Source organism: Eretmochelys imbricata, chromosome 12 (assembly GCF_965152235.1).
Source record: "Eretmochelys imbricata isolate rEreImb1 chromosome 12, rEreImb1.hap1, whole genome shotgun sequence".
NCBI classification, from domain to species: domain Eukaryota; kingdom Metazoa; phylum Chordata; order Testudines; family Cheloniidae; genus Eretmochelys; species Eretmochelys imbricata.
The window spans coordinates 37685442-37697443 of NC_135583.1; the positions used below are offsets into that span (position 1 = coordinate 37685442).

At 40.0% G+C, this 12002-nt stretch overlaps 1 protein-coding gene across 1 annotated transcript in view; it reads right to left on the reverse strand.

Moving 5' to 3' along the window:
* Window positions 1–1296: 1296 nt before the first annotated feature.
* ZCCHC14 (zinc finger CCHC-type containing 14) overlaps window positions 1297–12002 on the reverse strand; it is an 88290-nt gene continuing 77584 nt past the window's right edge. Inside the window, exons 10-13 of the mRNA XM_077831318.1 lie at window positions 10812–10939; window positions 10195–10335; window positions 8666–10108; window positions 1297–5528 (exon numbers count right to left, since the gene is read on the reverse strand). Coding sequence (XP_077687444.1) covers window positions 5473–5528; window positions 8666–10108; window positions 10195–10335; window positions 10812–10939 — 1768 coding nt within the window. The 3' untranslated portion in view covers window positions 1297–5472. The remainder of the gene's footprint in view (window positions 5529–8665; window positions 10109–10194; window positions 10336–10811; window positions 10940–12002) is intronic.

Consider the following 12002-nt stretch of genomic DNA (forward strand, 5'->3'; position numbering starts at 1 on the left):
CTCAGTCACAGCTTGAGTGGTAATTTAGACTGCTTTCTTCTCATTTTAATGCAATAGCCATTCCTAGAGAAGGGCAGACAAATGTGTCAAGGGCCACCATATGATTCCAGTACCCAGAGCTGAATGATAGGTTTGTCTGTTAGTAGATCAGACTGTGGATTAGCAATCTATGATGATGCTTAGGACCCTGAACAACCATATTAAAATTAACTCTGTTAGAATGGAGGCGCCCTGTCACAAAAGAAAGGGAGAAGTTAGAAGGAGGGGCTTGTGGAGGTGCCATCATCAGGCAATCCCATTGCGATTTAGTTGTTCGTGGGGAAGGATGCATTATGTTTCCCATAGCAAAGACATAATGAACTACCCACACAAAACCATACTAATAAAATAGCTTGAATGTTTTCTGCACAGAAAACAGCTGTTCCCATCTCATCCAAGATTTTACTTAAAACTTCCCTCAATCTAGCTTTTTATCCCAAGGCTAACTTGTTATATTCTGCAACATTAGTCACTGTTGAGCTTTTTTTCTGAGTTTACAGTAACAAGTAAGTTTAAAGAAATCTCATGTTTTTAATTTGGGGTTAGATTCTACACCACTTACTCCATCAGTAGTCCCCACTGACTTTACTGGGACTAGACTAGTAAGGTATTACAACAGGCATAAGGGTGGCAGAATCTAGCCCTTCAGTGATTTAATAAATAATTCAGAAGCAATTGTAGGTATTGAGACTTAACTAGGGTTTCAAAGGAATGGATCTAGCAAGAAAGCAATGAGCAGACAGCACTTTGTATAGCTTACAGTACAAAATGCCATTCTTCCAAAACAGTGTTTTAATACTGGCTTTAAGGGCTATGGCTGTGTTCAGCAGTTCCACTTGTCTTTCACCTGTGAAGACCAGACTTGTAATTCTTTAAGTCACAGCGTGGTCCTGGTTTATAAACACTGCAGAACCCCCTGCTCACTAACCCAACAGTCAGTCTTCTGAAATGAGGTCCAGGAGTGAAGTGTCACGTTGTGGACAGCAGTACCTTGCAGAGTAACCTCAGTTGTGCTTGACTCAGGCAAAGTTTGTCCCTCAAATTTTAAATATTAGAGAATAGCAGTTGCATAGAGACACAAACAATGTAAGGTCTATCTGATTCATTGGCAGATGAGTATAGTTAGACTGAGGGTGGCTTTAACTGTAAAATTGTTCTGAATTAATTTCTAAGATAGTTCTCAACTTAAGTTGGGAGAAAACTAAAAGGGATAAAGCCTTTTAAAAGCAATTAAGGACTTGGACATTTTTTATTTTCCATACATTAAATTTACTTAGATAAAAACATTCTAAAAATGTACAATTTTACCTTTAACAAAGTATAATAAAACATAAAAATTCCAATACCAGAATACTTGACATTTACAATTCAAAATCAAATTAGCTGAATATTAAATATTTACAAAACTATTTTAAAAATATTTATAAAGTTACATGCACAATTGACTGAAGTAAGGGAAATGGCTCAAATTGGAGTAGGAGTTTCCTTTATTCCTAGTGGAAAACTATATCCAAGAGAAACTGTTAAACTATACTTCAAAACATAGGATTTGCTTTGTTTCTGTACCAAAGCATCTTTTACTTGTGTAAGAACTTAAATAGTCCCAAGGGTTTGTTGTGTAGTTCCTTAGTATTGTAGTAACTTACCTTTGGCCTCAACCAGCAATATGGTTTTCCAGAATCTTGCAAGTGGTAAGTACATTTACTTCCAACGAAACAGGACCCACGGGATTTACAAAGGAATTCTAGACCACTCCCAGAATCCAGGGCTTTAAGTGTTCTATAGGACTGATGCCATTATGAAACTGCAAGAACTAATCTGTTTTCATTTGGGGGAGTGGAATTAGTGTGGCTTCTCTGCCGAATACCATAAACCAAATTTTAGCATCTGTACTAACAAGCAGTAAATGGCATGAAACTCAAGCTGAGGTAACAGTGGTTGGTTTATACTATTATTTGAGGAAGTCCTTCACCTATTTTGTGGCTGAATTTTTACTGGTCATGTTTAATACAGTTTAGGAAGTTTCACATAACATGAAACCTGATATTACTGTAGGTAAAGTTACTATGAAATCCTATTAATACCTGCTTCCTGATATGAATCTTCCTTGTTGACCCTCCTAACAAATGTTAATGACACAAATATACTAACTTCTAATGCTTAATTTCAAATTGGACTGCTACTGTCAGAAGAGTTTGTTGGTAATTCTGGCTTCATACTCCTAACACTTCCATCACCAATACTTTAAAATCAGAAAGACTACTGTGAAATTGCACTATATACTATATATTCCCCTGGTAAGGAAGCTTAAAGTTATGACCCTCTTTCACGTTCCTACAGTGCTGAGATTAAAAGCAGAGAATGACCAGGAGTTTGTCCCTCTTTTGCATTTTAAAGTCTCAGGTATCCTATAGTGCAATCTAGTTTGTAAACTAGATATTCTTACACTGCCAGGGCAAAGATATGAGTAAAAAGCTTATTCTGTGTCTATTTTCCATATTTGGACATACAGAAATGGTATTATGAGCTGGTTCTTTCAGTCACTCTAGACAAACTAATTTGAGAGGAAAGATGGACTCGTGCCTTTTAAAATGGATTATATAATTAAAGTGCTCTGTTTCGGCTCACCAACTTTGGTTGTTCTTGGTACAAACTGAACAGATTACGCTAGCAAAATCAGCAGCCATAATTCAGGTTGATGATTTAGGGAAAGCTCTATAAACAATACTTGCTCTTCAAACATTTCTACATTAAGCTCCACTTCCTTCCATTTACTCAGGCTCTTCTGAGTTTGAATTTGAAATCAGCCTTAAAAGGTAATTTTTAAAGATAGTTAAGTGCACATTAATCAGCCTAGGAAATATCAGCCTTAACTTTACATAAAGGAAACATTCTTGAAGAGAAGAATTCTGAATGCAGGAATGAAACCATTTTTGAAGACGCTAACTGGATAAAAGTTCAGTTTAATAATCCTCGTTACCCTTTTAATGTGCAGTGAATATTAAACAGACAAGACTATACTTCCCAGCCTTACCCATGAAACAAAATGTAACTGGTACAGAAAACAAGAATATTTTTTTTGTTGGTTTTTGTTAGTTTGAGAGAGGGCTTTTAGTCCTTGCATGTGTGTTGAAATAGTTTAAATACAGTTCAATTTTAAAATAGTCTTTTGTTTAAAAAAAGTGAAAAAATGTGAAAGTTTGGCTTTCAGCACACGTTCCAGGCTACTGGAGAGACCATCAAAATCCTGTAGTAAACATTTTAAGTGAAAACTGCAAGTTCCCTTTAACATACTGTATGACAGCTTTTTTTGTACTATTGTTTCAAGCTCATTAAGGCGAAGTAAATTGCATTGTCAGTTCTCATCACGTTAGTGTTGCAGATTTGAAAGTTGCTCATGAGACCATTCTATATAACCACCTCAAAATACAGACATAGCAAACAATTGTTTCAACACTGTCTATAAATACTGTGTAGTGTGAACAGAGCTGAGGATACAGAAGTATGGCATTTCTTCATTGCATAGAAATAAGAAAAAACAGAAATCTTGTTATTTTTGAAAAACCAAATGTTACACAACTTCAGGCTTTGGTTTCTGTAAGCCAAAAAACTGTATGACCTTCAAAGGAAAACTGGGATAAGTTTGGTGTCTTGCCATCTCACGTTACAATGCCTCTTTATCAATACTAATTCATCATATTGTCCTAGCCTGTTGTTGCTTTCGGATGAGGCTGACAGTTTTGAGAAAACGGAACTGAAAGGTGTCCCTGACATTTAACTTCTAACATTTGCCATTAAAATCTTGATTGACAATTTATTGCATTAGCTACTTAAACTCACACTTCAGTAGCTAACGCCGGATCTACCCTGAAGAGCTTTGCGCACACATAAAAAGCGTCTTGCACTGGTCTGGCTTCCTTGCTTTCAAACCAGAGCAAGATGCACCAGGACAAGTGCTATTTATTCTGGCATAGCACCTCTACCCTCGGGTTTGCACTGGTGTAGCTATACAGGTGTAAAAAAAATCCCACAAGGTAAACAAGGCCTCAGGTATTAAAGTTGCATACTCTAATCTGGAAAACAAGAATCACTTTAAATTTCAGGCCATTTTTAAAAAAAAAGGCCACACCCATTGCAGCCTGTGAAATTCCTTGGGCAAGACAGGACAAGACCTTTTCAATTCAGCAACATGAGCTTTGTTTGGCTCCTGCCTAACTCTTAATTAAACTTGCCAACTCAAAATTATGTATGCTAGGTAGTTAACACCAAAATTAGTAATCTGGAGTCTACGGCCACAAAGAAGGCTGACAGTAAATCCTTAAAAGTCTTCAAAATAATGACGTTTACGACCCTTTACATGTTTGAATTCCTCCCTTCTGACTCCTGTAGTAAAAGCCCTGGGGTACGAGTCAGTTTCATTACATAAAGTAAAGCAACAGCTTGCTAACTCTGCTGCCAGAGTTTATTTTTAGGATGGTTTAAAATTCATTTACAAAAGCAGAGTAGTAAGGTTTCTGTGAAAGAGACCTATACACAGTAACAGGACTTAAAAGGTGTTTCGTGTATTACTTTAAAAAAAACCCCTCTTTTGTGAAGCCTTTATGGCCCTGGAGTCTCTGGGACTTGGACCCTTGGAAAACTAAGTTACTTTCACTGCTGGTAACCCACTTCTATCTAGTAATAATGGTGACAGTGAGAGTACGGTTGTTTCCAGAAGGAAATGAAACTGCCATGTGTGTTCTTTTGGAAGGGAAAGGAGAGAATTATTTAAGATTTTTATTGTGTAGTAAATCGCATAGCCTGCTGGTGCCAATGTTTAAAGGTTGGAACTTCTTTGCCTCTTGCACTGGTCTCAGAGTGACACTGTCTGCTAAAAGTGCAGAAGCCTGAATAGTTTTACATTCTTCTGTAGTGCAATCCTTAAAAATCCCAGAGATTAGTGCCTGATGACTTTTGAAAAAAAGCAGCCATTTTACCTAGCCCAGGGTTTCAAAGGCTAGCTGGCACACAGCCGCTCACACCTTCAACCTCCAGCTCTCATTTCAGATCACATTGTAGTAGCTGCCCTGGAGTTATCCTTTTCATGGTAGAAGGTCCAAAGATGGCAACATTCTTCAGCAGAAGTGTGTAGGGTGGTTGGTTTTTTTTGCATTTGCAACAGAAAATGTAGTTGGCCAACTTCACCTGCCATCCACTGCGCGTCAATCGCATGATCCGTATTAGGCAAGTTCCGACTCCAAGATCTAAGCTTGAATTTTGGCGATCAAAAATGGGTTTGATGCATCCCTAAGCTAGATTTTCTACCTGTCTAGTAAAGTAAAGCACCTTTGGATTAAAAAACACATTAAAACTTAACAGTAATGGACTTCTCAGTTTTGTATTTAAAATTCCTTATCTCCATGGCTTACAGTGTTCTCTTGGCAGAGAAAGTTATCAGTCTGTGGAGTCAAGACTTTCAGCTGGAGGGGCATATTTCAGCCTAAAAGTACCTGTAGAAGAGGGAAAGAGGGGGAAAGGAAGTCAACAATGCAAACCTTTTTTAGCAGTTCTCTCTCACAGCATTTTAAATATCTGCTTCTTACAGATTATGCAACAGCATTATAAAATGCTAAAATTAAAAAAAATGGATTTTTTAAAATTTAAATTAAATACTTTTCTTTTAAAAATAAACCCATTTAAAATTGATTAAAAAATAACCTATGTTAAGGCCTAAATTTAGTATACTCTATACAATTATTTAAAATTAAATACCAAATAATGCACTACATTTGTGCTACCTTTGGGCGGGTCTACACTAGAAGTGCTACATCGGTGCAGCTGCGCCAGCGTAGTGCATCTGGTGAAGACACTCTATGCTGACCGGAAAGCGCATAATTACTCCACCTCCACGAAAGACGGAAGCTATGTTGGTGGGAAATCATCTCCCGCCAACATAGTGCCAGCGTGGTCAGTGCTTAGCTCGCCGTAACTTGCGTTGCTCAGGGGGGTCTTTTTCACACCCCTGAAAGACGTAAGTTAGATCGACTTAAGCGGTGTTGTAGACCTGCCCTAAGTTTTACAGAAAGTCAAGCCACTGAAATGATGGAAGTCATTGGCTAAGCAACAACCTGGTTCTAGGTGAAGTGCTAAGCCAGCTTTTGACAGCAGTCGCCTCAGGCACAGAGAGAATATTTGCATTCATTTCAGTTTATTCAACTAGTTAAGTTCAGTAACTGGTTCATTCAAAATTAAGAGGGACTGAGAACTGAAAAAGCAGGAAAACTTGTTTTCCTCTTCCAATGTGAGTAAAAAGTAGGTGTGGGAGGATGACATCTACTAGTTCTAAAATCTTGAAGACATCATGACCAGAAGTAATCAGATACTACTACTTGTTAAAAAAAGTTTTAAGTGTACTTTCTGATAAACTTACTTTTCCCCTTATGTATCCAGCACACTTAGTTTTATTTAACTACCTTATTTATTTTAACTAATAATACACAATTTTGAAATGTTAAAATACTGTTATGTATTAATTGAATTCAGTTTCCATTCAACTGCAGCTTGACACAAATCACAAGTAAAAAAATTAATCATATTGTAAATAAAGAATGAATCATTCACCATTTACATAAAAATGTAAATAACTAAGAATCTGAATGAATGTATGTTAAACTATATATGCTTAAATAAATGTGTATAGATGTAATGTAGCCTCCTGGTTAGCAAAAAAGTGCCAAATTATACCAATCAATGAGAATCAGCCTATCATTAGGAAAATAACTGAGGTACAAATGCAAAACCAGACCGATGATATAAATTCAAGTTTCCTGCTTGCTGATGTAAATCATGATTAAGATCAGTGATTAAATCATTTTGATTTAAATCAATCCATCCCCTTACACAATAAAAGCAGCAGCCAACCTCACTCATGAAGTTGACAGGGAGACGTCTACTTTAGGCAGGAGGAGTGGGAAATAAAAACACAGCACAACACAGAATGCTGCTGTGGCTAACATGCAACTTCGGGGCAGCAGAAGTTTTAAGATCTTCAAAACTGCAGTAATTCAGGGCAGTTTTACAGGAGTTGATGAAATGCAGCTTTAACATGCGTTACAGAGCACCAGTCTAGTGGTTTACACTCAGGCTGTGTCTACACTACGGCCCTTACAGCGGCTCAGCTTTACTGCTGCAACTGTGCCACTGTAAGGTCTCCCGTATAGCCGCTCTGTGCCGATGGGAGAGAGCTCTCCCGCCGTCATAATGAAACCACCCCCAAAGAGCGTCTCCTGCCGACAGTGCTGTCCACACTGGCGCTTTTGTCGGTGAAACTTATGTCGGTCAGGCAGGTTTTTTTTCCACACCCCTGACCAACAAACGTTTTGCCAACAAAAGTGCTAATGTAGACAAAGCCTCAGAAGTCTGCGATTGGCCTAGGATTGACTGAGGCAGTGCCACAATTTTCGGAGCTGCCACTATCCAAATACTAAGTTCTGGAAACAACACTAATTATTATTCATACTTTTAGCACTGCTGGAAAACTCCGCCTATTCGCTAAAAAAAAAAAAAAGGATAAGTTCTGATGACATTTGCTGCACTATCTAAACACAAAGAAAGACAGTCCCTGCCCCAAAGCACAACCTGAAATATTGTTTCCGGTGTTGTAGCTCTGTCAGTCCCAGGATATCAGAGAGGCAAGGTGGGTGAGAGAATATCTTTTATTGGACCAACTTCCGTTGGAGAAAGACAAGTTTTCAAGCTTATCTTTAGGTCACCGGAAATTAGCTCTATGTAAGCTCAAAAGCTTGTTCCTTTCACCCACAAAAGTTGGTCCAATAAAAGATATTACATTTCAGATTAGCAAGGTGGGCAAGGTATCACTTTAGTATCACTAGTTCTAGCCAAAAGTCTGCATTTCATTCTGAAAAGTTATACTACGCACACTATTATTTGAAACACTGAACTTCAGGAAAAGAGACGTTTGACCTCAACATACTCTTGGTAAAGTAACAGTTCACTCCCAAATGTGCCCTGTCCTGATCCAAGGATTTAAAATCTCTTTTAGAGGTGCCTTTGCTACAATACTGGAAGATATATACATGCCATGGACCGCACATTTTCAGTAATCACAAGCCAAGTCCCTCAAGAGGATGCAGACACTTCATTACAGATGTTGCACTCTACTTACGTACTTTTTAAAAAAAATGTATGAACTTTGAAGATAACCTTCAAAACAAGAAACAGACAATGGCTCGGGGGCCAAATTCACAGACAGTATAAGCAGCTGCAACACTATTTCAGTCAGTCAATGAAAGTTCAGCCCCTCCATCCCTTGAAGGGAAATTCACTCCTGTGCAGAGGGCCAACACAAGACTTGTAACAGCACTTATGCCCTAAAGCAGGGAACATGGGGTACACACAGGAGTCAGCTTAATCTTCTGTGAATTTAGCCCAGAGCATCTCTCTCTTTTCAAAGACTCTTGCTTATAACATGATATTTTTCTGTAATTAAATGAAGACTTGATATAAAGACAAGGAAGGTACCATCATTAGATTTCCGTCTCATCCCCACCCGTTCAGGTAACTCCCACTCAGATCAACATGCGGTTCCGCACACAGACTAAGCAGCCCCACATCACCGGCTTCTTACCTTGCCGATTGAAATCCATTGGTGGCTGTTTGCAATCCTGAGCTCGGTGACCACTGGCCCCACAGTTGTAACAGGAAAGGTTCCCATTTTTTTTGTGGCTTGAACCATTGCTGTTTCCCATCATTCCTTGTGTCTGATACACCCCTGCTGTTCCTGCCATAAAGTTCTGCACTGGGGGCACTGCAAACGTGGACTGCCCACTCATTACAGAGTCTGGTGTTAAACCACTGGCGTAGGGAGAAGGAACCATTGGAAAAGTCGTGCTGCCGTTGTACTGCTGCGTGTTGATGTAGCCATTACCACACAAAGGACTGAAGGGTAGAAATGGAAAGGTAAACATTGAGGAACCTGAAAATGGGTGCTGGAAATAGTTCGCATAACTGACAGTCATACCACCTGAACCACAGTTCCCACTACACCCACAGGAGCTACACACCATACACCCAGGTGGCTGCTGCTGCTGATGGTGGTGGTGGTGATGATTCTGATTTGGTACTGGGATACTCCCTGCAGATCCACTACTACTGCTGTTGCTGCTGTTATAGAAATTGTTCTCGGCAACAGACGAAAGTGTGGGGCTGGAACTGGGGGCAGGACAACTGGGCAAATTTGCCAGGTTTGCAAATGATGGGGATGGGTGGCTGCCGGAAGAGGCAGGGTTACTGTTTGCACAGAAGTTGCCTGGCATTGGAGCCACTGGCATACTGCTCATTGCAGAAAAGGCAACTTTGGTGTTGGCTGTATATAGAGCAGTCCGGGGATTGATTATTGCAGGAGACACACTTATTTGCATATTGTTGGAGCAGGAAGTTTGTCCAGCAGGGGCAGAATCCATAGGGACAGAAGAAGAAGATACCAGGAGTTTGATGGGTGGACGTGCCATGTGGAAGACTGTGCTGGATGCTACAGTGGCAGCAGTACTTGCTTCCGCTGTTAATGATGTCTGTTGAGTTGCTTTTATCACTCTGTCCAGAGTTGAAGCATGTACAACTTTGGTTCGAGGACCACAGTTAACAGAAGATGAAGAACTGTTTTCAGGAATTCCTGAAAGTACTTGCAGGGGCTGATGGGGAGATGATGTGGGCATCACATCAACCACTGTATTTCCAAAGCTCTTGTCCATTTTAATGCTGCTTCTAGATCCAGGTGAAGCTTTATTTCTTTCTTCTAAAGACAAAAGTGAATGCACAGAAGAGGAAAGTAGCTTCACATCTGTATTTCGCTCTGACTTGTGCATTGCATTTAGCATACGGATAGGGCTGATGTGGGTGGAGGCTGCTGTCATCATTTGCATTGGCAAGATATGGTGGCCAGAAGGATTGGAGCTGGCATCATTCTGCACTGGTAGAACCTGGGCTGTGGGTCTGGCGGAGCTCGAAGTGAAATGATTTAGTAACATCACTGGCTTCTCCTTTTCTGAACTGTCCAAGTGAATCTCTAAACCTAGAGACAGAAAGATCTATAAATACAGCTGCTTCACTGGACAGGACAGATCAACACAAACATAAGCTTTGCTTGGTTTTCCTTACGTCTCTCATTCTCCTCAGCACTATCGGAGCTCTCTTCCCTGGTCTGGATCCCCATGGGGCTGGAAGAGGAACTTGAGTACTCAGAAGAACTACCTTCTCGGGGAAGCGGATGGGCTGGCTGATCCACATCTACACGCAGCTCTAGGGATAAAGAATGCGTGATAAATCAGTTAGAAAATATGAAAACTATTTGCTAAATTGTCATCTAGATGACAAAAGCCTGGTACAATACTGCAGTTTATGATTGTGTCTCCCGCAATATTCTAACCCTTAATACACAAAGACGCTTCAGGCTAGTAGGGATTCACATTGCCCTGAGGAGCAGGAGTCCAGAGAAGTAATGGTTACTCAGCAGCTCAACCAGCTCTTCATATGCAAATCATTGGAATGATAATTGTATATTTGTCTCACCCAAATATCACCAGGAACAAGATTCCTCATGCAATCAACTAAGTTTTGGAAGAATATGATCACAAAGGACTGACACAAATAAAGCAATTCAGTTTTAATTTGAGGTTGGGGCAGTAAAGCTATGAGCTTGCTACTGTGCAAGAACATATCCATCCTATAACCTTATAGCTTAAGATGGTGCACTTTTCTTTATATTGCTTATTTACCTGCAGCATGGTTGCCACGAATACTCTGGATAGGCCCTACATGAGTAGTAGGAGGGACCCTTGCCACTCCACTGCTGGTAACTGAAGAAGGTGTTGCTGGATTTAGGCACCGTTTCTCTGATTTTTCTCTACAGTGAATGGGGTGGAGGGGAAAAAACAATTGGTTAAAACAATTTGGTATTTAAACAGATTTCTGAATAAAATTGAGGCAGATGGGGTCTATGTTGTCTAACTCAGTCATCTGTAAAAAGATTATGCTCAATTTACGATGCACAAATATGAGTATGTGGAAATTAAATCAATCCTAACCACTGCTTCTTGCCAGTATTTACATTGGTCTTTCTTGTTATATGGTATTATACTGAGCCACTTATTTGTACAAGGTATTGAGGATAAAATATCACAAAAGGAGAAACTGAATTTTATCTGATTAACTAAATACAGTGAAACAGAGAGCTAGCCCTTCATTCCAAAGATGAAGAGGAAGCTAAATGTAGAGAATTTAAGAGAGAAATTAAATGTGATTCAAACTTTACAAAACCTAAGGCCTGGTCTACACTACAAAGTTAGGTTGATGTAAGTCCCTGTGCATCAAATGCCTCATTGTGCATGAGTCGAGACTCAAATGTGTCTCTGGCCAAAATAAGCGCCCTGTTATGGCAATGAGTAGCACCACCTCCCTGAACAGCGTGGAGCCACAGTCGACCTACTAAGGTTGATGCAGTGTGAGTACAGACACTGCACAAACTTTGTCAACCCAAACAGTCCTCCATCAGCTGTCCCATTCCCTGCAACAGTGACTGCTTTGGTCACAACTGTAAATGAGAAAAGCCTCCCCATTTTAAAACCCTCTGCATATTTCTGAAATGCCTTTTCCTGATTGCCCACCTTAGCTGCTCTCCCTTGTTGTATACAACTGCCCAATAGACCATGCTGGCTCCACACCCTAGAAGCACTCCTGCCTGGATTAGACGGCACAGCTACGGACGAGCTGTAGAAACATGGTCATCTACAAATAGATGGCACAGGGGACACAAGCAAAGGGGTACAACAGAGATCAGCAGCAATGCCGCATGAAAGCAAAGGAACTGTGGCTGGTACACCACAACATCAGAGAGGCCAACAAATTATCTGGTGCTGAGCCACAGACTTTCTGCTTTTATGAGCTACATGCCATACTTGGCAGAGACC